Source organism: Rutilus rutilus (genome assembly GCF_951802725.1).
Source record: "Rutilus rutilus genome assembly, chromosome: 2".
Classification (NCBI taxonomy): domain Eukaryota; kingdom Metazoa; phylum Chordata; class Actinopteri; order Cypriniformes; family Leuciscidae; genus Rutilus; species Rutilus rutilus.
In genome coordinates this window covers 8,286,997-8,314,674 of record NC_140210.1, presented here as the reverse complement: position 1 = coordinate 8,314,674, position 27,678 = coordinate 8,286,997, and the positions used below count along the sequence as shown (strand labels likewise).

At 36.8% G+C, this 27,678-nt stretch overlaps 2 protein-coding genes across 2 annotated transcripts; one reads left to right on the top strand and one right to left on the bottom strand.

Annotated features, from left to right (window-relative positions):
* The first annotated feature begins 973 nt into the window (after positions 1-973).
* ern2 (endoplasmic reticulum to nucleus signaling 2) lies at positions 974-18,043 on the top strand. The gene is made up of 22 exons (XM_084401567.1): positions 974-1,328; positions 3,176-3,293; positions 3,508-3,541; positions 4,421-4,493; positions 4,573-4,645; positions 5,311-5,433; positions 6,134-6,238; positions 6,361-6,628; positions 8,643-8,721; positions 8,798-8,951; positions 9,780-9,904; positions 10,465-10,593; positions 11,205-11,427; positions 11,774-11,864; positions 12,326-12,515; positions 13,014-13,113; positions 13,300-13,499; positions 13,640-13,787; positions 14,694-14,821; positions 14,896-15,019; positions 15,167-15,234; positions 16,285-18,043. Exons 1-22 carry the CDS (start codon positions 1,263-1,265, stop codon positions 16,453-16,455), a joined length of 2,790 nt encoding a protein of 929 aa, XP_084257693.1. The 5' UTR covers positions 974-1,262; the 3' UTR covers positions 16,456-18,043.
* A 1,405-nt stretch (positions 18,044-19,448) lies between these two features.
* On the bottom strand, positions 19,449-25,727 carry plk1 (polo-like kinase 1). Its single transcript, XM_084402293.1, has 11 exons — positions 25,000-25,727; positions 24,292-24,460; positions 24,051-24,195; positions 23,831-23,924; positions 23,401-23,623; positions 23,161-23,227; positions 22,136-22,236; positions 21,833-21,910; positions 21,567-21,721; positions 21,280-21,462; positions 19,449-20,023 (listed from the first exon to the last, which is right to left on the bottom strand). Exons 1-11 carry the CDS (start codon positions 25,360-25,362, stop codon positions 19,817-19,819), a joined length of 1,785 nt encoding a protein of 594 aa, XP_084258419.1. The 5' UTR covers positions 25,363-25,727; the 3' UTR covers positions 19,449-19,816.
* Positions 25,728-27,678: the final 1,951 nt, after the last annotated feature.

The following is a 27,678-nucleotide window of genomic DNA, read 5'->3' as shown; positions in this document are numbered from 1 at the left end:
TAAGACAAATATTCTACACAAATTATGAAATTAATTGTATATATTTTTCAGCAAGTTTATTCATCATCTGACAATACATATATTTTACAGACTTTTTTACGTTAGTGCAATGACAAATTAAACCAGTTATTTTATATTAGAAGCAAACTATTCGCAATATCGAGCTTTTTTTTACGAGTAATATATATGTAAATATGTTTCAATTTGGTGGCCATTAAAATCTTACACAAGAGAGCAGCAGAGTTCATCGTATGTAAGGCAATTTGTCACATTTTATTCAAACACATTTAAGTGTTTTAAACGTTTTACAAGTTTTAATTGCAATATTTGTTGGTCGTAATAATGGTTTTACTTTTTTACATACTTGTTTTATTAAATTGTTTTCTAAGTGTTTTACGGCTTAATGTTCACTTAAGGTGTGTCTAAAGAAATTGACTTAAAAAATAAACCTACGCTAAAAAAAAGTTACTGGAGTATACAGTGTCACAACTATTTTACATGATCGCTCTCTATATGTTTTATTCAATTTATTTTTAGAGGTCTACCATTATTATTCTTATGTTTTAAATTACTACGTTGAGAAAACGACCAAACAAAAAAAAGGGTCATATGTTCCAGTATGTCATTTTTCTCAATACTACACGAGGTAATAAAACATTGTTAACTCCGATGGTGGCACTAAAATTGCAGAAAATAAAGCGATCAATTCTTTTCTATTCGCCCACTTAATAAGCAGAGAGAATATTCTTGTTGAACTTCGAAAGGAAAAGAAAAAATAGACAAAACAGGCTGTTGTCATCAATTGTCAGGGCCAAACTGTTATTGTTCCACGTGTTTTAAAATGACATCCAGTTTTCTCGAAACTCCGCCTTTCAACTCACCGCAGCGAGACGCCATTGGTCAAACGCGCTGTCAATCAAACAAACATGGCCGTGCCTTCTAGTTTAGTTTTTTTTTTTTTTTGTTGCCTTCTAGTTTTCTACTGTATGCTGTTTGATTTGAGTGACATCACCAGTTCCGTCCCAACACGGAAATGTGCAATATTTGTAATTTTTTATAGGATCGGTTGTCTGGCATGTCACAGACATTTGCTGAACCGCAACAGTACTGTAAGTGCTTTGAGTATGTCGCTGTGAATTTTTTTCCGACACTATGTGATAATGGCGTTTTGTTGGAGGAGTTTGGAGCCCGTTCGACCTTAGTGTATATTTACTGACACGAACCTCAAACACGCCGCAACTTTCACCAGATTCAGGGAGAGAATGATGGACTGGAGACAGAAGCTGCAGCTGTTGTTCTTGCTTAGCTTCGCAGGAATCGTGTCACAGGTAATAACGGGAAAATAAATCTCATGTTTACCACTTTATGTTGCTGGTCACCATAGGGAATGCACGGGGATAGTGATATGTGTTGGTCTATTTTTGGATACGCAGAGGCGGAGTGCTTTGGGGTTCCCGGAATGATAATTAAAAATAATAAACAAACAAATCAGTATCAGAAAGAGCTTATTGTTATTATTGTTATTATAATAATAAAATGATTATTAGTTGTAGTATTAATAATAACAATAATGAAATGTGTGTCAGTCAGATTAATTTGTTCGAATCGGTTCAGTCGGACGGTTCGTTTGAACGAACCAGTTCACAAACCCCATCCACTCTTTATCACTCTGCGCTGGCTTTTAATGTTCATTTTGTAGTGATATTGTTGTTTTTTTACAATTATGTTTTTGATTAGGTACTGTAGGTTGCATCTAATACGTTTTTTGTACTAATATTTGCCATAACTAATGACATTTTTGCAGACATCGAATTTTTTTTATATTAGGCTACAGTTATTCTTCCTGACATTTTTAACTGTATTATAACGTTACCTACTTCACGGTTTTATTCCTGATCAAGGTCATTCCGAACAGTCGAGTGGTTATTTTAAATGTTCCGATCGAAACGATTCACAAATTTGTGAATCGTTTCGATCGGATCATTTAAAATAATCAGTTCAAAATCAAAAGTAGGATTCATTTCGTGAATCGGACTTTGTCGGACATCCAAGCAACAAGCTTGGCAGAAGTTGGAAACCATAGTAATTGAGTTTTTTAAAGTTAATTTCTGTTTGTGCTCTTACAATAGTGTCATATTACTCCAACCTGAGCACGAGACCTGCATGGGCGCGCGCTTAATAGGCTTGTACTGGAGAGCTCGCGCAATGTAATATACATTGTTCCCAGAGCGGGTGCACGTGTGTTACAACAAGAGTTGCTATCATGTGTGGGGGGGAAAAAGAGTGGTCAAGAGTGCTATATGATCATTTATTTTAATCACTTACTGGCCCATGTGTGGCCTCAGTCTGACCTGAGTAAATATAGTTGTTGGTTTTTTTTGCCCTCAGGATGAATCATTCTAAATGTAAATATTATATCTCCTCAAATGCATAATGATTATATGCATTAATAAAATAACAGCTTAATAATGTCCTCATAAAAGTAAATGTTATACCTTATATTGGTGTATTTTGGAGGAGCAAGGCAGTTTTGCAATGTTTTTGCCAATTCTACAGTCAACTTAATTGTAGGCCTACATAACAGGATGGACCCAGCTAACAAAAATATGTAAAAAAAAAAAAAAAAAAAAAAAACGTTTTGTTATCTTTCCCATTAAGTTATGAAAACATTATATCTGCATGTTCTCTGAATGTTCAAAACCCCCAGTTTTTTAAATGTTTTAAAAAAGTTTTTCTTTGGTTATGTAAATCCACACAGCTGTATAATGTTAGGCAGTTTTTGGTAAATATAGGAGTGGCGTCAAACAGTTATGAAGAAGGATATCCTGGTTAATGTCTGTTAACCGTGCTCTCTTACACAAACACACACAAACCTCTGAAGCTATGAGGATCCCTTATAGACACAATGGTTTTTGTACTTAAATAACATTTATTCTTACTCTAACTCTTACAGACATGTGGACATTGTTAGATTTAAAGCAAAATGGTTTTTAAAAGTCTTCACATGTAGCCAAACTTGTACATAAACACACACACACACACACACACACACACACACACACTCTCTCTCTCTCTCAAGAGAACACACATTATAAGTATTTGTGGCTACATATCAGGTAGCATTTAGTTTTAAATAGTCTGATATCTGCAGGTGTTTTACTGGTTTCTCTTTCAGTGTGAGGGAGGAAGTTCAGTCTCACTCCCTGAGTCTCTGCTCTTTGTTTCTACACTGGATGGAAGTCTGCATGCCATCAGTAAACAGACAGGAGACATCAAATGGACACTTAAGGAAGGTGTGTGTCTGTGTGTGTATCTGCATGTATATGTGCATTATTATGACAAGTGATAACAGAAAGAATATGATCCTGCTGTTTTGTAGCATCAAGACGTGTTATAAAGTAAACTGCTTTTCGTTGTTACAAACATGACATATTTTACATTTTTAAAATTAGTGTAAATTAATATCTGCCAAACAACTTCCATAACCATTTCACCTTCTCTTCCTAGATCCCATCATACAGGTCCCTGCATATTTCCAAGAGTAAGTGTTTAACAGATTCAGAAACAAAGTCAACATACACTACCATTCAAAAGTTTGGAGTCTGTAAAAGTTTGTTCTTTAATATTTTTGAAAGAAGGTTCTTCTGCTCACCAAGGCTGCATTTATTTGAGCAAAAATAGAGTAAAAACAGTGATATTGCGAGATATTACAAACAACTGTTTTCTATTTTGATATATTTTATGATGTTATTTATTCCTGCGAAGACAAAGCTGGATTTTCAGCCTCATTCCTCCAGTATTCAGTGTCACATGATCCTTCAGAAATTATTCTAATATGCTGCTCAAGAAAACAGTTGTGCTGCTTAATATTTGTCTTGAAACTAATAAAACTAATAATAATCCAGGATTCTTGTATGATTAGAACTTTCAAAAGAACAGCATTTATTTAATTTAGAAAACTGTTGTGACATTATTATTGCTCATTTGCTAATGTGTCCATGCAGAATAAAAAAATAAAAAAAGAACATCTTACTGTCCCCAAATGCTTGAACGGTAGTATGTGTGCATGTGTTTGTGTGTGTTAAAATCCAGATTAAATCAAAACTGACCCTGATTACTTTCTTATTTCTTGTTCCTGGTCTTGTGATTGATTCATTGATCTATGTTATTAAGAATCATTTTTTGTCTTTATAGTCTTTCATCAAATTGTTATAACTTTATCTGAAACAACATTCATTTACCAATGACATCGCTTAAGCCATGCAGGCTATTGGATAATGTTATCAATAGCCAAGTACCAATTTGTGCTTGTTTTTATAAAATCCTGTATTCAGATCTGACTGCATTTTGGAATGTAATGCTTACTTTTCACAATCCAACTTATATTCTGTATTTTTCATTTAATTTTCAACGCTTGTAGGCCAGGCTTTTTACCGGATCCCAATGATGGCAGTCTGTATGTTCTAGGAGGCAAGCGTAAAGAGGGCCTGATGGTGAGTGTCACGGGCAGGGCTGTGAATGTTTGTCTGAGACAGTTACAGCTCATGCCATTTATATGAATCTTCTCTGCAGAAACTCCCGTTCACTATTCCAGAACTGGTCCAGTCTTCTCCCTGCAGGAGCTCCGATGGAGTGCTCTACACGGGTAACGTCAAACATGTTTGTGTGTTTGCAATGTGTTATGGTGAAATCAGTGTTTGATATCTGTAGTGAAAAATTCCCATGCTCATATTTTCATATTTTATTTAAAAAAAGAAAAGAAAAAGTAATTTCAAGCACAATATGATTTTCCAAAAGTCATGAAAATTAATAAAAGCTTAAAAGTTTATGCTTTTTTGCATAGACTTGATAACATTAAAGGGTTAGTTCACCCAAAAATGAAAATTCTGTCATTAATTACTCACCCTCATGTCGTTGCAAACCACTTAGACTTTTGTTCATCTTATTCACAATAAAAGCCTAAATTCAATCTGTTAATCATATAAAGCAACCGAGTCTCTTCAGAAAATTTTGACTAAACCGCTCAATTCATATGGATTAGTTTTACGATCTCTTTATGAACATTTTGAAGCGTCAAAGTGGTAGTTTCGTAGCTGTCAATGGAGGGACAGAAAGCTCTCAGATTTCATCAAAAAGATCTTCATTTGTGTTCAACAGAAGAAACAAACTCATACAGGTTTGGAACGACATGAGGGTGAGTAATTAATGAACTATCCCTTTAAGGGGCGTGGGAACCCTGATAGCATGTTCATAAAATGTGAAACCCGTGGAAAGCTGCACTCTCATTTATTGTACTGTCTACATTCCCAGGTAAAAAAGAGGACACTTGGTTTGTGGTTGATCCTCAGACAGGTGAAAAACAGACAAGTCTGAGCACCTCCTCCTCAGACTCCATTTGCCCCTCTGCCCCTCTGCTGTACATTGGTCGCACAGGTCCGAACACACATACATGCACCTTGTCTTGTAATTCAGCACACTCATGCCTGTCTATGTGTGTCCCTTTGCACATCAGATTCCTCTATATACACCCTAAGTCATTCTGACACTGCACATATATTTTTAAAGATTTATTTATTTATTTATATCCAATATATTTAACATGTATGGTAATATTGAAACACCCTAGCAACTGCATTGCATCACCTGGCAACCACCAAGGATAAAAAATATGGTTATATTTACAGCTGACATCTTGAAATTTTCTCAAAAAAATTTTTTGCAATGCATTCTAGTGGCAATGTAGCATTCGTGTTTTTGAAAGAAGTCTTCTATGCTCACAAAGGTCACATTTTTTAAATGAAAAATACAGTAAAAAAAAAAAAAAGTAAGAAGTGATAGTGAAGTAAAAAAGTTAAAGGTAAAGTGATAGTGAAGGCAAATTAAGTTGGTGAGTGAAAACATTGTAAATCTTTTCTTGTACTTTTGTCAGTTAAATAAAGGTTCAAGAGAATGAACAATTTTATTGCATTTTAAAAGATGTCCCAACTCTTCTGGTAATGGGGTTGTATATTAAAATAGAAAAGAATTGTAATAATATTTTACAATATTACTGTTTTTAGAGACTTCTTTCAAAAACATTAACAATCTTACTGCCTCCAAATCATGTGACGCATGTACGCACGTATGTCTGCAGAATATATGATCACCATGTATGATACGAAGACTCAGGAGCTCCGCTGGAATGCCACCTACAATGACTACTCCGCCCCTCTCTATGATGATAAAAAATATGAATACAGTAGGTTCCTCATTATGCATGCGCAGATTTTACAAGCCAATCTACTGAATTTGTGAATGCATATGAGTATGTTGGGGATGTTTTTGGATTTCATCATGGTTGCGTGTGTCTGTGTATCACAGAGATGTCACACTTTGCATCCAGTGGGGACGGTCTGGTGGTTACGGTGGATCGGGACTCTGGTGAGGTCTTGTGGATGCAGAAGTTTGATTCTCCAGTGGCAGGGTTCTACTTGTGGAGTCAGGACAGTCTGCGGAGAGCTCCTCACCTGACAGTGTCTACAGAAACCCTGCGTTACCTGACCTTCACTGCAGAAAACACACAGTCCCAGACCATGAAGTGGGCCTACCAGTTCACAAAGGAGAACCACAGCACTAAGACTCAGCTAGTGTAAGACAATCTTAGAATAGTATCTTTAAAACCCATTTATTTAAAGGGATGGGTTACTCAAAAATACAATTCTGTCATTATTTACTCACCATTTCGTGCCAAACCTGTGTGACTTTCTTTCTTCCATTTAACTGATCCAGGCAATAGAGTGGTGCAGGAATGACGTCAGAAACCAGAAGACTAATTCGCCACTGGTTCCTTCGAGATTTTCCTATGGGGTTTTATAATGGGGTTTTTTGATTTCTCTGTAAAATAAAGCCTGCCTCTCACCCAGTGAGTCCAATGCATAATTCCACACACACTCTTAAAGGGACAGTTCAATTAAAAAATTTAAAATAAACATAACTTGACTATACTTTGATGTTTTGTTCTACAGCGTAAATTACACATATCCACAGCGACAACACAATTTTTGAAGTAGTAATGTTCATTTTTTTTAAATGTTTTTAATAAGTTACTAGATAAAACAGCTTGGTGTGTGAGTGTGTGCAGTGTACGTTGTAGAACAAAACGTCAAAGTCTTGTCAAGTTATGGTTACCACAGGCTTTATTTTGCTCATGAACTGAAAAAAAATGCATTATAAAACCCCATTGGAAAATATCCAAAGAACCAGCGGCGAATTAGACTTCTGGGTTCTGTCATACTTGCACCACTCTATTAATTATAAAATCAAGTTATTACCAAGCGGCAACTTTCCGGTCTCTCTCTTGAATCCAACATGGAAGAGACTTAAACTGCAATTCATCGACTGGCCACTAGAGACAGGCTCCAAAAGAGAGTCAATCCCATATACCCCCCATGTTAAAGGTGCTCTAAGTGATGTTGAGTGACGTCACTTCTTGTTGACGTTTAAAGTATTGTCAAACAAAACGGAGGCTAGCTAGACCCTCCCCCCTCCTCATCCACGCACTAACCCCCCAAACCACACCCCAAAGTTTTCTTGTCGGTTATTGGCTGGAACAGTTTGTTATGTTTCGTGGTGCGGGTTAGCCCAGTTTGTTTTTGTTGCCATTTGTGGAGCCTGGGGTGTCTACAGAGACCATGTTTTTTTTTTTTATATAATTTATAACTCATCCGTTTAAATTATATTAAGCCTTAAAGTTCTGCATAATTAAGGGTGTGGCCACTTGAGTGACAGGGGGATTGCCGCTGCTGTCACTACTAGCCGTTTGTCTGCTGTCTGTTAGCCGATCACGTCACCACAGCTAACCCCGCCTCTTTGCCCATTTTCGGTTATCCGGGAGTGAAGCTCGGTGACGCGCTGCGACGGCCGGCTCCACCCACTTTGGGCTTCAAAAATGCTCTTCAGAAACCTACGGAGAGGCCTGGTTGAGTTGCTTTAGTAATGTGTTGAAACTCATGGTTATGGTAACATTTCTGAAACACGCACAAAGCAGCTGACCAATAACAATGCACTGGTCCAGCTGATCAATCAGAGCACATTGTGCTTTTCAGAATGAGGGACTCCATAAAGACATGAACTAAACAGAGTTTTACTGACAGACTGGGGCCTTGTCCCAAATGGAACCCTAATCCCTCGCTGTCTTCCCCTCAGTCCGCATTTTCGTGACGTAATGCCACTTTGACTGTCGGGTAGAAGTCTGCTGCTGAGCAATCTTTCGGGCTCAGCAAAAGTGTGCATCAAGGGCGCATATCAGCTGCAAATGGGTGCTTACCAACACCCTTCTGAAAACTAAAATGACAAATGGGACACTCTACGGTGGGACACTAGTCCACAATAAAATGCACATAAAATGCGCCATTTGGGACAGGGTCTGGGAAGAGAGGTGCTGCAACAATGTAAAATTGTGAAAGATAAAGTGTTTTTGGAACATTCAAGCATGAAAACCTATTCTAGTAGACCCAAAAAACAAAAACAATACTTTGAAAAAGGGCTTAAAAAGTCCCCACTACAGTCAAACAATCTAAGTATGTGAAAAACACCTATTTTAGTTTCAGGTTCTAAAGGGTTAATCTAATTATGTTTTTGTTTTTTTGTGCATATTTCAATAGTCCCACTCTCTATGTTGGCAAGACGGACTCTCATCTGTATGCTTCTGCCTCCCTTGTACATAAAGGTGTTGCAATAGTGGTAAGTTCAGCTATCCATTTTTCAAAACCAATAGTAAATCTTCCTTCTGATTAACCTTATTCTTTTCCCATGGAAGCCAAAAGGTCTCACTCTTGCACGCATTGAGGGGCCCATCACAGCTGGCGTCACAATGGGTAATGGGCGGCCCGAGTGTGAGATCACGCCCAGCACTGATGTGAAATATCCACCAGGAAGCAGCACCTCTCTGCAGAATCAGTGGCTGCTGATAGGTACGGCCAACCAATACATTTGAACACACAACGTATTATCTTTATATATGCACAGACTCTCACTTTATAATTGCACTCTAAATTTTGCTCATTTACATACTTAAAAGTGTGTACTTCAAGATACATGCATGTGCAATGCTGCAACACCCACAGGTTAAGTTCTAGTTCAGCAGTTTCAGGACTGAGGTTCATTTTCTTACCTCTGACCCTACCTAAACCAGTTTTTATTATATTATATTATATTATATTATATTATATTATATTATATTATATTATATTATATTATATATTTTTATTTAATTAAAACAATTAATATATTAAATATAGTTAAATCAAAAACATTATAGCCTATTATATTATATTACTTTATAAATAGATTTAATGTTTAAAAATGTAGTTAAATAACAAAATTAAATTAAATAGTTAAAGAAAGAGCATTTACAAATTACATTTCTTAATGTCCATTCAACGAATATCAGTATATTGTATTACATTTATGGGTGCGTGTGTGTGCGTGCGTGCGTGTGTGTGTGTGTGTGTGTGTGTGCGTGTGTGTGTGTGTGTGTGTGTGTGTGTGTCCAAAGATGGCAATAAATGTTCCTTGACCTTCTTTTGGTCCCCATGAGGAAAACAGCTTTTAAATCTTGTATGTAAAAAGTATGTTTTTTGAAAATATGAAAATGCAGAAAGTTTTCTGTGATGGGTAGGATTAGGGGATAGAATATACAGTTTGTACAGTATAAAATTCATTATGTCTATGTAATGTCCCCATAAAACATGAAAACCCATCGTGTGTTTATGTATGTATGTGTGTGTGTGTTTGAGTAGGTCACCATGAAGTCCCTCCTGTGGCTCACACCACCATGTTGAGAGATTTTCCAGAAAACCTGCAGCGCTCTGGTGATGTCATCCCACCTCGAGGTTCTGGCTCTTTCCGTTCTGCCTCTCACCCAGTGAGTCCAATGCATAATTCCACACACTTAAGCAAAAAATTAAGAAACATTTATTCACCCTCATGTTGTCTGGAAAATGAACAATTATGTTAGTATGTGTATTATTTCTTTTGTGATAAACACATACAATGATATTATATTCACAGTGCTGTTTTCCAGAAAATGTTCAAAAAGGAGAAATTAAAAGTACCATAAAAGTAATCTATAAATAAAAGTACCGTAAAGTAATCTATGCTTGTAATCTATGTAATAATGCTATTTATTTTTAAGGTAATATAATATTAGGTATTATTAACAGAAAATATTACATACTTCTGATACCTTTATATTGTGATTGATTGTTTATAATGGCTATTTCCATGTAGCAAACTATGCTTGATTTAGCTAAAGGGGGGATTAACATGAATGTTGATTTGTGAGCTGTACATTCTTAAATGAAAGTGTGAAATAAATTGAGATTCAGATGACACTGTCTGTAGCATCTTAATAAAATCTCATGCATGATGAAATGGCAAGCATTTTGAACAGCCAAGCACAAACTTGTCATCTTTTGTTTACAGTTGCCACCAGTAACAAAGCACAGCTCTTCCCCCGTTTTGCCAGACTCCTTGACCTCTGACCCCATGACCGTGCTGGTGGTGACACTGCTGCTGGGAGCATGGATTGCCTTCCTGCTAAAACACAAGAAAGTGAGTTATAGATTTAGAGAGGGTATTTGGAATTAATTGGTATCAGTATCAGTGTTCCTCTAAAGTAACCCTCTGATGTTAATGAATATATATAATTTATTTATCATTAGTGGTGACACCACCTATACACCTATATACATATAACTATTTATACACACACACACACACACATAATGTAGGCTTAAAGGGATAGTTCACCCAAAAATGAAAATTCTGTTATTAATTACTCACCCTCATGTCGTTCCAAACACGTAAGACTTGCGTTCATCTCCAGAACACAAATGAAGATCGTTTTAATGAAATCACCTACCAGTTTGACGCTTCAAAAAGTTCATAAAGACATTGTAAAACTTATCTATATCAGTTGAGTGGTTTAGTCCAAATTTTCTTAAGAGACTCGATCGCTTTATATACTCGATCGCTTTTTTGATGAACAGATTGAATTTAAGTTCACACTTTTTTATTCACATAACACATATGTATATATTATATACATATATACCTATATATTGATAACATATATAAATATATGTATATATATATATATATATATATATATGTTATATAAGAAATTACACTTAAAAACTGATTGTTGTTCTTTTTTTGATCAGCCTGTCAAAATATCCCTGAGGTCTGAAGAGTTAGTGGACTCCAACCCTTTGCCCGGGCTGACCAATCAGAGCGCTCCGTCAGAGTCCAACACTTCCCCCTCATCATCATCAACCTACAACAACAACAGCAACTCAGGGAAGACTAGCTCTGTTGCATCCAATCAAACACAGCCATTCTCAAGCAAAGACTCCGCCCCAGTAACGACAGCCGGCCAATCACAGAGTATGGGATCTATTCTACTGAGCCTCATTAATGAAGCACAAAAACAAATTTTTGTGTAAATATACAATTAAATCCAAGCTGTATAGCTATCCTTAATTAAATGTATGCTTTATATGACTAATTATAAGAAAGTTTGTTCTGCTTGTATTTCATGAGTGAGGCCCATTGATTTTCCTATTTATCTAAATAAGCAGTTTATTTCATTTACAAACCTATATGTTATTCACTATAATGCTAATTTTAGTTAATGACGTTTTTTTAAAGTGAGTAACTAATGTCAGAAGTATTTTTTCTTAGCTCTTTCCACATTGCATAGCATTGTTATTTGTGTGTTCATATTCTTCAGATGAACAACATGATGTTGTGGAAGTGGCTAAAATCTCTTTCAGTCCTGCTGAGGTGTTGGGCCATGGGACGGCGGGAACCTTCGTGTTCCGGTGGGTTTTCATGGATTGTGATACTAGTGTACTGATTCTGTGTTGTGAAGTTACATTTTCAACCCGCTTTGTATTGTTACAATGTCGGTAGTATGTGTAAATGAACAATGTTTACTCGTTCTCTGTGTTACCTGGAACGAGAAATTCATCAAAAGTCAGCCGGATGAAGCAAAATGCGTACGGACTTTTGACAGCTTTTGACACCATTATACCTAAAAGTTTGTTTAGAAGTATTTCCTACTAAAACAAAGCAGACAGTATTTGATAGCGTGTCCATAGCAGACTAGTTTCAGACAAAATTCACCTTTCTATTGCATAGTCAGCCGAGTTTTATTGAAAGTCATTTTTGGCTGCGGTGAAATACCCCTTTACGTTTTTGTAATCTGAGCATTTTTGTTTTGTTCACTGGTTTGGTTGGTTGGTTGTCCTTTACCCTAAATTCACTGGTGTTGTGCACACAGGGGTCAGTTTGACGGTCGGCGTGTGGCGGTAAAGCGTATCCTTCCGGAGTGTGTAGAGTTTGCGGAGCGAGAGGTTCAGCTCCTCCGTGAATCAGACGAGCATCCCAACGTCATCCGTTACTTCTGCACAGAGCGGGACAGACAGTTCACTTACATCGCCATAGAGCTGTGTGCCGCCACACTCCAGCAGGTGTGTTTTACTGAGTGTTTGTGTGTGTGTGTGTGCATAGAATGACGGTTTTAATGCCTTCTGCTTTTCACTGTTTTAGTCTGTCTACATGGGAATTTTATAATTCAATTCTACACTCTAAAAAATGCTGGGTTGTTTCAACCCATGTTTGGGTCAAATATGGACTAACCCAACCGTTGGGTTTAATAATTTAATAATAAAAAAATAAACCAGTGGTTGGGTTGAAATGACTGCCAAGTGAAATGACTTTCCTTAAAGGGACTTATATTCAAGATATGTTCTCTGACAAATATACAAAATGCTTAATTTTAAAAGCTGGTTTAAGGATTTAGATATTTCTTCTAAAAAACCTGAAAAAAATAGTGATAAAGATATACTGGATTCTCTATTTTTTTTTTTACTGTATAATTCAGTGTTCAATTTTGTCTGTATTCAACTGTATTTTCAGCTGTATAATCACAACTCATCTGTTCCCATGGGTTTTTCTGTTGTATGTAGTATGTGGAAGACCCAAGCTGTCCTTACTCGGGCCTGAACCCGGTGTCTCTGCTGGACCAGACAATGTGTGGCCTCACTCACCTTCACTCCCTCAACATCGGTGAGTCACTGTTGTCATAGCAACCATTCCAACGATAACTTCCCTCCTGTAACTACATAAAAATGCGTTATAGTTGCACATGCTAGTATTGCATTGCACTGATGTTTATTAAATGAGTAACTGGATAGTGAGGGCATATATGCAACCCTCTGACATTTTTTAATTACGTGACCCTCTCGTACTCAGTTCACAGGGATTTAAAGCCACGGAATATTTTGCTCTCTCTCCCGGGGGCATTGGGTCGAGTCCGGGCGGTGATCTCAGATTTCGGCTTGTGTAAGAAGCTTCCAGATGGTCGCCATAGTTTCAGCCTACGCTCTGGAATACCAGGAACCGAAGGCTGGATTGCCCCTGAATTACTCATAAATGCACCAAAAGGGAACCCTGTACGACAAACACACACGTCACACGTTGAATTTAAAAAACAGATACTGTGGTGTACTGAATTTTAAAAACTAAATAAGATTCTAAATAAGATATACTCATATAATTCATTGCATTGTTTCCTCTATTTTTATCTCTTTAGACGAGTGCCGTGGACATATTTTCTGCCGGATGTGTGTTTTATTATGTGACGTCCAAAGGACAGCATCCGTTCGGTGATACTTTGCGACGTCAAGCTGATATCCTCTCTGGAGTCTATAACCTCGACCACTTTATGGAGGATATTCATGGTTTGTGTGCATGCTTTAATGTGCTTGCATGTGCATGTGTACTCTCTGTTTCAGAAGTGTCCGACTTTGTTTAGAAACTCTTATCACTGCCATAAATGTCACATGAAAATGTCCCATCAGTAGAAATGATTTGTTTGTATTGCATTGCCATCAACTAATAACTGTTGTTTGGCTGATTAACAAGTGTCTTTTTAAAGGGGACGTAATATATCCTTTTTCAAAGTCTCCATTTTGTTTTCTGGGGTCTAATAGAATAGGTTTTCATGATTGTAGTACTCAAGACTACAATCAAGGCGTTTCAGGGAGTTCAGAAACAGTGTGCACGGATATAGAGAATAACTGCCTATGAAATGGACTTTTGGCTTTGTAACTTTTCAGACCTTTTTTCATGCTCAAACAACAACATTACACACTAAAGAAAGTTGAATATGTTAAAAAGCTTAATAGGACCCCTTCATTAAATCAATTGTAAAATCAGCCTTGTCAAGGAATAACAAAAAAATTGTGTTTTAAAATATTATTGATCAATTTTAGGTATTTATTAGATAAATGCTTAATTCATTTGTATGCATTTAAAAATTCTGTCATCATTTACTCACCCTCATGTTGTTCCAAACCTGTACGAGTTTGTTTCTTCTGTTGAACACAAAAGAAGATATTTTGAAGAATGTCGGTAACCAAACCTGTTGACGGTAGCCATTGACTTTCATAGTAGGAAATAAATGCTACCGTCAACTGTCTGGTTACAACATTCTCAAAAATATCTTCTTTTGTGTTCAACAGAAGAAACAAACTCGTACAGGTTTGGAACAACATGAGGGTGAGTGCAACATGAATGATGACAGAATTTTCATTTTTGGGTGAACTATCGCTTTAATGGTTTTCTGTCTGTTTTGGTGTTTGTAGAGGACGTGATTGGCAGAGATCTGATTGAGCGGATGATCAGTGCAGAACCAGAGACACGTCCTTCAGCAGCGTCCATCCTCAAACATCCCTTCTTCTGGAGTCCAGAGAAACAACTGCAGTTCTTTCAGGTGTGTGTTTGTGTGTGTTCAGTGAAGCACGTTGAAGGGTATAGCGAGAAAGTAAATTCATTCTTTGGCTATAGGATGTCAGTGACAGAATAGAGAAGGAGCCGGCAGACAGCCCTATAGTGGCCCGTCTGGAGAACTCCGGCAGATCTGTCGTGAGAACCAACTGGAGGATGCACATATCGGCACCGCTGCAGGCTGGTAAGCACTGCTATTACATTTTTTTTTATTGAAATATTGAATAAAATGTGGATTTTTTGATGTATATGAAATGAACAATGTTTTATTCCATGTTCATTCATATCTTTAAATTTGCATGTTTAATATAAACCTTTTTCCATCTGGCAGATCTTAGAAAATTTCGTACATATAAAGGAAACTCTGTGAGAGACCTTCTTAGAGCAATGAGAAATAAAGTAAGTGTTTAGAACTTTAATGTGTTTGTACTACATACAACAGTCAGTAACCACAAAAAAACAATTCACATTGATATAATATAATATAACATAATATATACCATTCAAAAGTTTGGGGTTGGTAAGAAATTTAAAATGTTTTTGAAAGAAGTCTTTTATGCTCACCAAGGCTGCATTTATTTAATCAAAAATACAGTAAAAACAGCATGTGTTAAGGACCCAAGCGGTCACAAGGAGAACCTCTCCATGGTGGAAAAAAACAGAAATGTGGTCAATGGTTATTAAAACGGGTGTGCAAAATGTGCAAATAAATAGTGTTAAAGGGATAGTTCACCCATTCTGTCATCATTTACTCACCCTCAAGTTTTTCTAAACCTGTATGAATGTCTGTGTTCTGTTCAGCTTAAAAGAAGATATTTTGAAGAATGTGGGTAACCAAACAGTTTCTGATCCCCATTGACTTCCATAGTATATATTTTTTCCTACTATGGAAGTCAATGGGGTCCATCAACTGTTTGGTTATCCACATTCTTCAAAATATCTTCTTTCATGTTCAACAGAAGAAAGAAACTCGTACAGGTTTAGAACAACTTGAGGGAGAGTAAATGCTGACAGATTTTTTTTTTTTTTTTTTTTTGGTGTACTATCACTTTAAGAGCGTGATTAAAACAAAGGTTATTAATACAAACAGTCTAAAAACTAGCACTATACAGGTACTAAAACAGCACCAGCTCCCCTCTACAACAATTGAGGCCGGAGTTTTTCTACGCTCAAACATCACTAACAATAACCTACAGTTTCTCATGCTCAAAACAATCCATCCACTAGTGTTCCATTCTACTAGTGACGGCTGTGTTATATACACACACACACTCTTACAAATATGAGCGTACCATTTTCAGTAAAATAAGCTCTAGCCTCATGCAGCCTCCTTGCTGAATAAAAGTAATTATTGAAAAAAATCAAAATATTTATGACCTTAAACTTTTGAATAATATCATATCATTTCGTATCATTTATCCTAACCTCTATTCTAATGTTTTTCAACAGAAACATCATTATCATGAACTCCCATCAGAGGTTCAGATAGCTCTCGGTGAAGTCCCTGATGGCTTTGTGACATATTTTACCTCCCGTTTCCCCCGGTTACTGCTTCACACGCATTCAGCGCTCAGCATCTGTGCCCCCGAGAGACTGTTTCACCCGTACTACCACCACTAAACATCCACAGAGACATGCTTGTTTGTTCCTACACTGGACCGGAGAGGAAAAGTAGGGTGCTTGAGGAAATGGACACCTTGAGAACTAGACTACAGACTATCAATCTATAATTATGGACGTCAGAACTGTGAGCATATTTCGTTGTCGGGCACTACAGACAGTTTCTTATAAACATCCCAATGGGCTTGCTGATTTTTATGCCTATGCTTTTATAGAGACAGGTTTTATAGGTCAGATAAAAAACAAGCGAGTTACTGAGTGTATTAATGGGCTTTTACAAAGCTGCCATTTTTCGCTGCTGGCTTTGCTGCTGGAACCAAATAGTTAAAGAAATAAAAAGGCCTTATTTTCTAATGAGTTGACATCAGCTTATATATTGGCATATGTATCCACCGTTTTTGTTTTATTTTAGTTCTGGCTTTTAACACACAAGATTACGGAAACTCCAGCTAACTTCTTGTATTAATAGGTAGAATTCTACATGGTAAAAGTGTTTTTAATATTAAGGACATGGTTTCTTAAAGGGATAACTCACTGCAAAATTAAAATTGTGTCATATATTCACCCTCATGTCGTTTTAAAGTCATATGACTGACTTTCTTCCATGAAACACAAAGGGAGAAGGTTTTGAAGACTGCCATTTTTAATTCAATTACAATGAATGGATGATCTAAAGTTTTATAAAGGGTTACAAAAGTAATTTTTTTAAGTACTCTAAAATATATTATATATGTGGTCCATCTTGTGCAGTATATTCCGAGTCATTAATAAATTAGTGGTTTTCATTTTTGGGTGAACTATAGTTTTAGCCAGGTTACATGCTAAAAGAATGATAAAAGCCAGCACAACCATTGATATATGCAGATATATGAAGAACTTTGATAATAATATTCTTTTTTTTGTGTGTCATATTGTACACCAAGTGTACTGTTCATGTATTTGTGTGATTCAGATAAATTGCAACTGTTTTTTTTTTTTTTCCTTTGTGATTTTAATGCAGCTTCATGCTACATTTACGGATCTTTTACAGTCTAACACACGTTGCAGATTCATCCTCATCTCTCTGTGTTACAGCTTTGAAACACAAATATTGTGTTTCCTTAAAGTATTTTTAATGCCTGCTGTACACTAGTTTTATACTGCTAGTTAAAAAAAAAAAAACATTTCTTTTTATAAATTAAGTGTTGAGGATATTCGCCACTGGAACTATTCACCGAATGTGGAAATACTAGTGCCTTTGTTTTTCTACCAAATATTGAGTTAATGTATACTATGTTTTACAAAAAAAATCTGATTGAATCATGTGGTATTTACACACTGGAATAATTACGTGCTACTCAAAAATATAATTAAATTACCATGGTGCACGTACATAAACATGCTAGTACCATGGTACTTTTATGTGCCATTTTACTATAGCATCTACAACAGACTATTGGCTAACTTGATGTAAAATGTTTCAATTAAACATGTTTTACACTTAACTTGGTGCCCTGCAGAACACTTTGCACTCTGGGGTTATACTTTTATACCTTGGTTTTTTGTTTGGTGCACACAAAAAAAGTTAAATAAACTCTATTTTTAAGCATTTTGTTTGTATTTAAGTTTTCCCTGCAGTTTTATTTTATCCATGATAAATCAGCCAGCTCCTAAAAGAACAAGTATATCCCATCTAGTCCATAATATTATGTTGTGGTATATGCTTTTTTTTTGGTGTGCAAATATACGGAAAATAGTGTTTAAATAATTTGTCAGCTTTATGATGGCCAGTTTTACTCAAGCTAAAAGAGAGAGTTCACCCAAAAAACGTATCTGTCATCATTTATTCACCCTCATGTTGTTCCAAACCTGTACAAAAGAAGATATTTTGAAGAATGTTGTAACCAGACAGTAGTATTTTTTTCCTACTATGAAAGTCAATGGCTACCGTCAGCTGTCTGGTTACAAACATTCTTCAAAATATCTTCTTTTGCGTTCAACAGAAGAGAGAAACTCATACAGGTCTGGAACAACATGAGGGCGAGTAAATGATGACAGAATTTTCATTCTTGGGTGAACTAACCCTTTAAAAGCAAGAGTAGAAAGTACATGTTTGTTCTTGCAATGTGAATAAACGCTACTGAGAGGACACAATTATATAAAGTCTTTCTTCTAATGCAGAAATATGCAATATGTTTAGGGTCAGTAAGATTTTTAATGATTTTGAAAAAAGCCTCTTATGCTCACCAAGGCTGTATTTATTTGATAAAAAATACCATATTATAAAATATTAGAATTTGATTAATAGAAAGTTCAAAAGAACAGCATCAACAGAAATGTCTTTACTGTCACTTTTGTACAATTAAATGCATCATTGGTGAATTTAAGTATAGAGTGGCACAAGGATGACATCAAAACCCGGAAGACTAATTCACCAGTGGTTCCCTTAAGACTTCCCTATTTTACATTTTGTGAGTGAAATAAATTCTGTGGTAAAAATGTAACAATACTTGTTCCTCAACATAACACACCCCCATATATCGAAAAATCAAATTTAGAAGGCAATATGCTTATTTGAAAAATGTATGCTTCTAATAAGTTAGTAGATAAGAACGTTTGGGGTGTGAGTGTGTAATTTACATTGTAGGACAAAACATTCAAGTATGATCAACTGTTTACAACAAACCATATTTTACTCGAACTAAAAAAAATTAAAAATAAACATTTGTTCCCTTTAGACTTACTACCGCTTGCGGAATAGTGTTCCTGGTTTTGACGTATAAAAAAAAAATATATATATATCTTTAACACAGTAGTGTAAAGTGGATCCCATATCAATCATGTTATGCAAATATGGTGTATATGGTTTGTTTATCATAAGTAGTGAGTGAAATATTAAAAGTTGATAAATTCATGTTGATTCAAACACAAAACTCTAATTTTCAAAGCACACTTATATTTTAATTTAACTCGTAATTATAAACTTGTATATATCATTAATATCTAACAATCAATTTCTCTAAAAAGATCTTTATTTTGGAATACAAACTCTTCAAATATTCTCTTACAAATTAAAAGATTAATGTCCAAAAGCTTTTATACAAGGAACAGTCAAAAGGTAAACAGACAAGTTCTAAAACATTAAAACATGTACAAAAGAGCATTCACATGATACAGACAGCTAGCATGGTCACAAACTCCCCGACCCAGAAAAACAAGTGATAGTTCGAGAGTAAACGACAGATCCAGAGGAATTCATAGTGTAGAACCCAGAAAACTGTACAAGTTTTCCTGCTGGAATATTTAAGAGCCTTCAGACTCATTTGAGGGAGACCAGAATCGACGGGGACCTCATAGCTATACAATTTGTGACGTCAGTGGGTTAGCGGGCTGAAGTGGTGGCTGCCGCGGTGCTTTTGCAGGCCATGAGCTTCTCCACCATGTTGCGAGCGTATCGCATACGGCTGGCCAACTCTTTACAGCAGCCGAACTCCTCGATTAAGCTCATCTTATAGGTGCAGAACTCTCGCTTCTCGTTGATGTACGTCACTGCTCCCATTAGGGGACACAAAATAAGCTTAGTGTGGTCCTGGAGGGCACAAAAAGAAAACGGTGAGTTCAGTGTCAATTAAGCTCCTCCTTTTAGTACCCAGAATCAAGTCATAAATGGAAATTTACTGTGCATCATAGAATCTCAGAATTCAAATTTTTGATGGACTAAATTCATTGTATGCGCTTCTCAACATCCCTTAAACAGGTGCTTTATCGAAAGAGAACTTAGCTGAAATGCGGCTGCTCCCAAAAGTTTAATAAATTGCAACTTTTGACCACAAGCGGTTTTCGCTAGGCCACATGTGATCGAAACTTGTTGCCATAATGTTCCATTTTCACCATAATGCTGTTTATAGAGTGGATGTAGTATGATAAAATTTTCAGGGATAAACCTACCCTTACAATAACTGTTCTGTCAATAACCCTCTGTTGATCTGACTGGCGGGATTAAAAAAAAAAAAAAAAAAAAAAAAGTGTAGCTTTCACGAAAGCCCTCGAGCTCTCAAAAGTCTGCAGAATTGTGCATTTTGCTTCGTCTGGCAGACTTTTGCTGACAAATGTGAATTTCTGTGTCTAGGTAACACTGAGAACGAGAAAACATTGGTCATTTACATACTACCGACACTGTAGCGATGCAAAGCAGGTTGAAAATTGCCGAAATTAAACTAATAAAATCGAGATATGGACTTTGACTAACAAACCGCGAAAAAGATTAATTAAATTAGGTCTGCATGTTGTTTAATGCCCTTTTGATTACCATAATTTGATCAATTTGTATTAAAATTCTGAATTTCTGTACAAAAAAAAAAAAAAAAAACTTTTCATATGGCCCTACTTTTGTCTTAAAAATATAGTTGCTAAAGTTTTATGAAATCAACTGATTAGACGTGCTTTTCAATTATTTTATTAAATCATTAAATTGGAATCTAGAAAAATTTGAAAGCACAGAATTGGGGACATTAAAACTGACCTTTGTTGTTAAATTGTATAACTTTAATGATTTTAATTAGACATTCTTTTTGATTATAACATTTAATTTCACCATTAATGTCAGGGACACACTTAACGACTAGCTGAAACATTCTAAGACTGAACACACTTAGTTTCCAACGACTAGAGGAGATTTTAAACACCGACTGAACGCAGCTGTCTCTGACTCGACGCGTTTGGGCATGATCAGTCCTAAGTATCAAATTACATTCATAATCAGCCTTACAGTCGTTAAGTGTCCCCGCTTAAATCAAAGTCCAAAACAAATGGATTTCATAGGGCACCAACAAGGTATTTTCTCACCTGGAAGAAGTTGATTTGCACAGTTCCGTTGCTCAGGTGCAGCACGATAGCACTTTTAGTACGGAACCAGTGACGAAGGTAAGGCAACCGGGTCAGCTCATCCCCATCGCGGGGTGTTATGTTCGCCCCGGCCTTCAGCAAGTGCTCGCTCATGTAATTTCTGAAGTACTTGAGGAGTGTAATCTATAAGAGAGGGGGGAGATGAGGTCAGCATCAGGAATCATGCATAACCAAAAACCATTATGAAACTCATTCATTGCACTACATAATTTCCAGTGCAGACAGACCTTTTTGGAGAGTGCCGAGGGGTAGGAGCGAACGCTGAGGTAGGATTCTGCAGTGTTGCGGTCGATATACTGCAGACTGTCACCATCAGCGTACATGATCAAACGGGTGGAATCATTGAACAGAACGCCTACGCTATTGTCACACAGCTGGTAACCTATGAAGGGGGAAAATACAGTAGCATAAGGGCAATATATCTAACATTTCAGTGAATCACAAACCAATTCAATTTGGCTTCTGACTTCATATGGTCAGCATGGTGTCTTACCAAGACCATATTTGTCAGAGTAGTCGACCCATTTACTAATCCAGAAGACAGGATTACAAGCAGGGTCCTCGGCTTCCTCTGTAAAGGGAGAGAAAAAAATAATCATTGCATTGTGCTTGTCAATAGTTTGAGAATGTATAATTTTTAAACTTACAAAATACCAACTGAATACATTTTGTTTGGCTTTATGTACAAATGCATGAAGTATACTTTGATTTCTGCGATCATACAAGTGCCTACTCTTTCCATTAAAATATAGCAACAACACTTCACTTGCAAGATGCAGAGAATTCATGTTGTTACCTTGTCTAATATAGTCTCTCTCAGAAGGCCGGGCAGTGTTGACGCTGGCCAGCTGCTGCAGCATGTCACTTAGGTTGGAGTCAGGTTGTTCAGCTCCATCCCTTCGCAAAAAATATACACATTGTGATGTAAGCCCATTGAATACAAATGTAAGCCCAAACATTGAATTTATAACAGACTAGAACACAAGCCAAAGTTCACAACTCTATTAATAATCATGGTTTTGAAAGTGTTGGCCAAATGGATTTAAAGGGATAGTTCACCCAAAAATGAAAATTCTGTCATTACTCACTCTCATGTCGTTCAACACCTGTAAGACTTTTGTTCACCTTCTGAACACAAAAGATCTTTGATGAAATCTGAGAGCTTTCTGTCCCTCCATTGACAGCTATGCAACTACCACTTTGACGCTTTAAAGCGTTCATAAAGAAATCGTAAAACTAATCCATATTAATTGAGCGGTTTAATTTTCTGAAAAGACACTATCACTTTATATGATGAACAGATTTAACTTAGGCTTTTATTTACATAAATATTCAACACTTACATCAGTTGTGGTAAACGGAAGCTCAAGCATGCTCACATGACATACGAGAACCAATGAGGTTCGTTCTCGTTACGCAGCACGTTTGAGCTTCAAGAGGTTTGTTCTCACGCATCAAGAAGGTTCAGTTGAGCGGTTTATGTTTGCAGTACAATGTTTGTATGTAAATATAAGCCTAAATTTATTCCGTTCATCATATAAAGCGATAGTGTCTTCAGAAAGTTTGGACTAAACCGCTCAATTTATATGGATTAGTTTTACGATGTTTTTATGAACTTTTTGAAGTAGGCCATCAATGGAGGGACAGAAAGCTCTCAGATTTCATCAAAAAGATCTTCATTTGTGTTCTGAGGATGAACGAAAGTCTTACGTGTTTGGAAACACATGACGGTGAGTAATGGGTGAACTAACCCTTTAGTTTGGGTGAACTAACCCTTTAAATTGTCAATAGTTTTCCAATATCTACACAAATAAAACTGACCTTTGCTGAAGATCTTCCCTTTGTGCTTGCTCCATTTTCCCCATTTTCTCAATAGGACTGTCTGTTCCTGTACACACAGAAGAACAGTTACAGATAACTTACAGGCATCCATTTTTACTTTATTTCAAAGTGACAGGACAATCAACAAAGGGGGAAAACCCCTGAAATCCAACACACACAAAAAGCAGGTGTGCCAAAATACAATTTGCATTCTAAGCATGGATTTGCCTATACACATACCTTTATTAAGTGATGACAGGGGTTTACGAAGGAGGGCAGGATCCAGACTGGAGGGGGCGATGGAGAACCTGGGAGGAACAGTGAGACAGGAAGTGGGCAGCCGCACAGGCGCGTAACCGGAGGTGAAAAACTCATCGGCCAGCAGCTCGGTCACAGAAGGTCTGAGTATAGGGTCAGCGTGCAGCATCCGACGAATCAGAGCAGCAGCAACTGGATTAATGTGCTAAACAAGACAAAAAAAGGCATAATTCAATCTGTTTCTCACAGATTCACTTTTTACTTAAGTTGGATTCAAAATTCCAAGACAGGATCAATGGATTACAGGGGCGAAAAAATAAAATAAAATCTAGGTTGGGTTCTACGCATTAGTTGTTGATTGGATTTTGAGATGTGATCTAAAAAGGCAAACTCCTGATGCAAAGACACTTACTCTAGGAACAGTGTACTCATTCTTCTTGATTCTGATGTAGGTCTCCTTCAGACAGGATGTCTCAAATGGTGGCTTTCCAACCAGCAATGTGTATCTGATGGACATAACTCAGTTATCAACAGTACATGCACAATTATAAAAATGTATCATTGTGCAAGGATAAGCCAATAAAGTGCTATGAAAATGCTTTCATAGTCATATAAATCAAAGTGGGACTTACAGAATGCATCCCAATGACCATACGTCCACTTCAAAGCTGTGGCCTTTCTTGCAGAGCACCTCTGGGGCGATGTAGTTTGGAGTGCCACACAGGGTCTTCTTTCTCTCGCCATCGAACTCGATCTTAGTGGCCAAACCAAAGTCACCTAAAGAGTGAGAATTACAATTAATCATGATTTAAAAAAAAAAAAAAAAAGGTCAGGAGGAAAAAAAGTGGCAAAGAACAATCATTGCTTGCTTACCGATCTTCACATCCATGTCATCATTGAGAAACAGATTCCCTAGTTTGAGATCACGGTGGATAACCCGGTTGTTGTGCAAGTACTGGCAACCCTGAATAGTCTGGCGCATGAAGTATCTGGCCTCAGGCTCTGTCACTGCCTTCCTCCGCTTGTGCAATTCAAGGAGAGACTAGGAGAAAGAAAAAATTATCACCAAAAACTAAAGCAGGCGGAAAGTTCAAACAAACTATTTACAACACATTCAAACACAAATCGAGACAATGTTCTCACAGAAATCATATCAAATTAGATTTCTCCAAGAACCCTTTGGAATTTTTTTTGTTTCATAATTTATTTATCTGGTAGGTTTGGAGGACTATTTGACCTTTAGATTCTACACATGTACAAAATTGATGAAAACTTAAAAAATATATATATCTGACGTAGTTCGTTATAAACAACGTCACCGAGAAACACAAAATCAACTGACGTCACATCCTCCAGTTTAAAATCCACTAGCGGCATACGCGAGTAGAGCTCGTTTTAGTTTATATACCATAACCGTACATTAAGATGAATACACATATTTATAAACATAATAGCTGTTAATCTCAATAGGATTTCATTCGTTTAATGCATTAAACCGCAAACGTTGCAACATAGTATCAGCCAGTGACAGGAATACTGACCGTTGACGGTCTGTTTTCAAATTGGTTTCCCTGTTCTTACCCTTCTCCGACAGATTTCCAACACCACGTACACGAAGTCATCGTCCTCAAAAAACCCGTGAAATCCCACTACGTGCGGATTATCGAGACTTTTGTGAATGGCGATTTCTGAGCTCATTTTCTCTTTCTGATGCGGCTTCAGCAGCATCGACTTCGGCACCACTTTCCCTGCGAAAACCTCCTTTGTGTCCATTTCTGTGATTTCGTAGCATTTCGCAAATCCGCCCTTTCCCAAAAAGCGACCTCGTATGTATCTCTTCATGGTTCTGGGATCCACTAGAATATCAGGAATCTCTTTCAGAGGAGCCGATTTGGGATCGACGTGAGTCGATGGCTTCGCCGTCTTTGCAATCCCAGCACTCATCGTTGCACACTTTACAAGATGGCTTAAGTAAAATAAGGTACACTAAGGTCTTGAAAAATAAATAACCGAGGCGAAGATTATTGCTCCTTTATCCCGAAACAGCATGCAATTCGCCAATCATCCACATCCGTTGCGAAGCACCTAAAACTACATTCAAATAATAACTTGCACAACTAGAAATCCCTCAGTAAACACTATATTTAGTCTTAAAACCCTATATTCACTGCTCTAAAGAACTCATCTGTGGGATTTCGCTGAAAAGTCTAAAATAAAACGGGCATTAAAGAAGTGCGTCGGCCCGCTGCTCGGATGGGAATGCAGTGAGTCCCTGCTACTTTTTGAATTGTGCTCGATTCGTTATCTCCGCCTCTGATTGGCTGCTGGGATTTAAATTCTGACCAAACACAGCGAAGCATCATGTGACTCCGCGTGCACGCTCTGAAAAACTTTATTTGTGTTCTCTGGATTTTAAAGGGATAGTTCACCCTTAAGTCTTCAATTTAAATGTAAATAATTTAATTGCGGACAGGACTACCTGATATATTACTGTATATTATTTGCTCATTTTAAAGATGCTAATCCTTTGGTTTTGTACATTATTCCATTTGTTTGATCGTGCCACGTGCACTTTTGGTTTTTTGTTTATTCACATTCATTCATGTGTATCTAATCTCGAAAAGTAAATTCAGTATCTTGCTCCAGTTTTTCTTCTAGCCAGTTATCCCACGTGTTTTTAAGGCTTTGTTTACCTTTGTGCATGTTTGTGTGTGAGAATGGCCAAATAAGGACACAGTTTTGATTGTGGAAGGGGAAAAAATAGTGTCACCTATCATTGCACACGTTTTTTTATGTTTGTACAAGTGTGGGTGTAGGTTCTAAAGTAGATAAACAGAAAAGGTGCCCTTGTGATGAAAGGTCAGTGAGCAGTAACAAACAATATGTATTACAATATCTTGCATTATTGGACCATTTTAGCATTTGTTTATAGTCTCATTCAGTATCATGATCTTCAATTTTTTCTCACAGACTTAAAATTCATATCTTTGTCCATAGCATTCATGAATGCATGTGTCAACCCCAAAAAAGAAGACATGACTTAGATTAGCTATGTAGGTGCTTTCTTTGTGAATAATTTGAAGTGTTTCCTAATAAGGTTGTTTACTTTTTTTCATGAAAGCTTTCCCATTATGGCACTCACGACTTTCTCCGGTCTAGTTCGTTCACAAATGCATGCATACACCTACTTTTAAATCAGCATAAGTGTCTCTCTAATAGGTTGTCATGGCAGTTAGATAATTTTAGCATATATAAAGAGGTGGGTTGCATGGTTGCAGTGAGAAAGGAAGTACTCAATTTTTGCATAAAACATGTAAGCCTCCTTGAAAGCTGAATAAATTATAAATAGGCTAAATTAGACAGGTCAGAAATACTGCCACCTACACATAGTCATTTATCTTTGGTCAGCAACTGCTGGTACATGTACCAACGTTACAAATAATCTTAATTTTGACAAACTGTCTTTACAGATATGAGTATGAAGGGTTTTTTTGTTGTTGTTTTTTGCATTTGTGTTTCAATTGTACTATACGATTGTGTTGTGCTATTATGGCTGTGAATCGTTGACTAACATATCATTTTGCTTAATAGACTTGAGAGTATGCTTGGTATTTCTTGGACTGTGCTTAAATGGTTAATATCCTACTTTACAGAACGTTGAACAGGTCTGCCATGGTGTTCGTCAGGGATCTGTTAGGGTCCTATGCAGTTTAGCATTTATATGCTTCCTTTGGGGCAAATTATTAGGAATTATGGCTTAGGTTACCACCTTTATGCTGATGACACTTTATATATCAGCTCTAAATCTGATATTAATGTCCCCTCAATTCTTTCTGAGTGTGTGCAGGATATAAACATGTGGATGCACCATATATATATATTTTTATTAAACTGTTCAAAGACAGGTTCTTCTCATTGGTACGCCAGCTGCTATCCATAAAGGTATAGCAATTTTCATTTTGATTATGGACAATAGTGTCATAGCTCCACCTACTCTTGTGTGTAACCTTACCTTGGTGTCATTTTTTATGCTCAATTGACGTTAGACTCACACATTAAGAGTATTACAAAGTCTGCATTCCATCACCTTAAAAACTCTACTAGAATTAGGCCTTTCCTCACATTGCCAGATGCTGAAAGGCTTATTCACGCATTTGTTACTTCCAGGATTGATTATTGTAATGCTCTGTTTGTAGGTTTACCTGCAAATCTATCAAACGGCTACAGTATATCCAGAATTCAGCAGCAAGTGTTCTCACT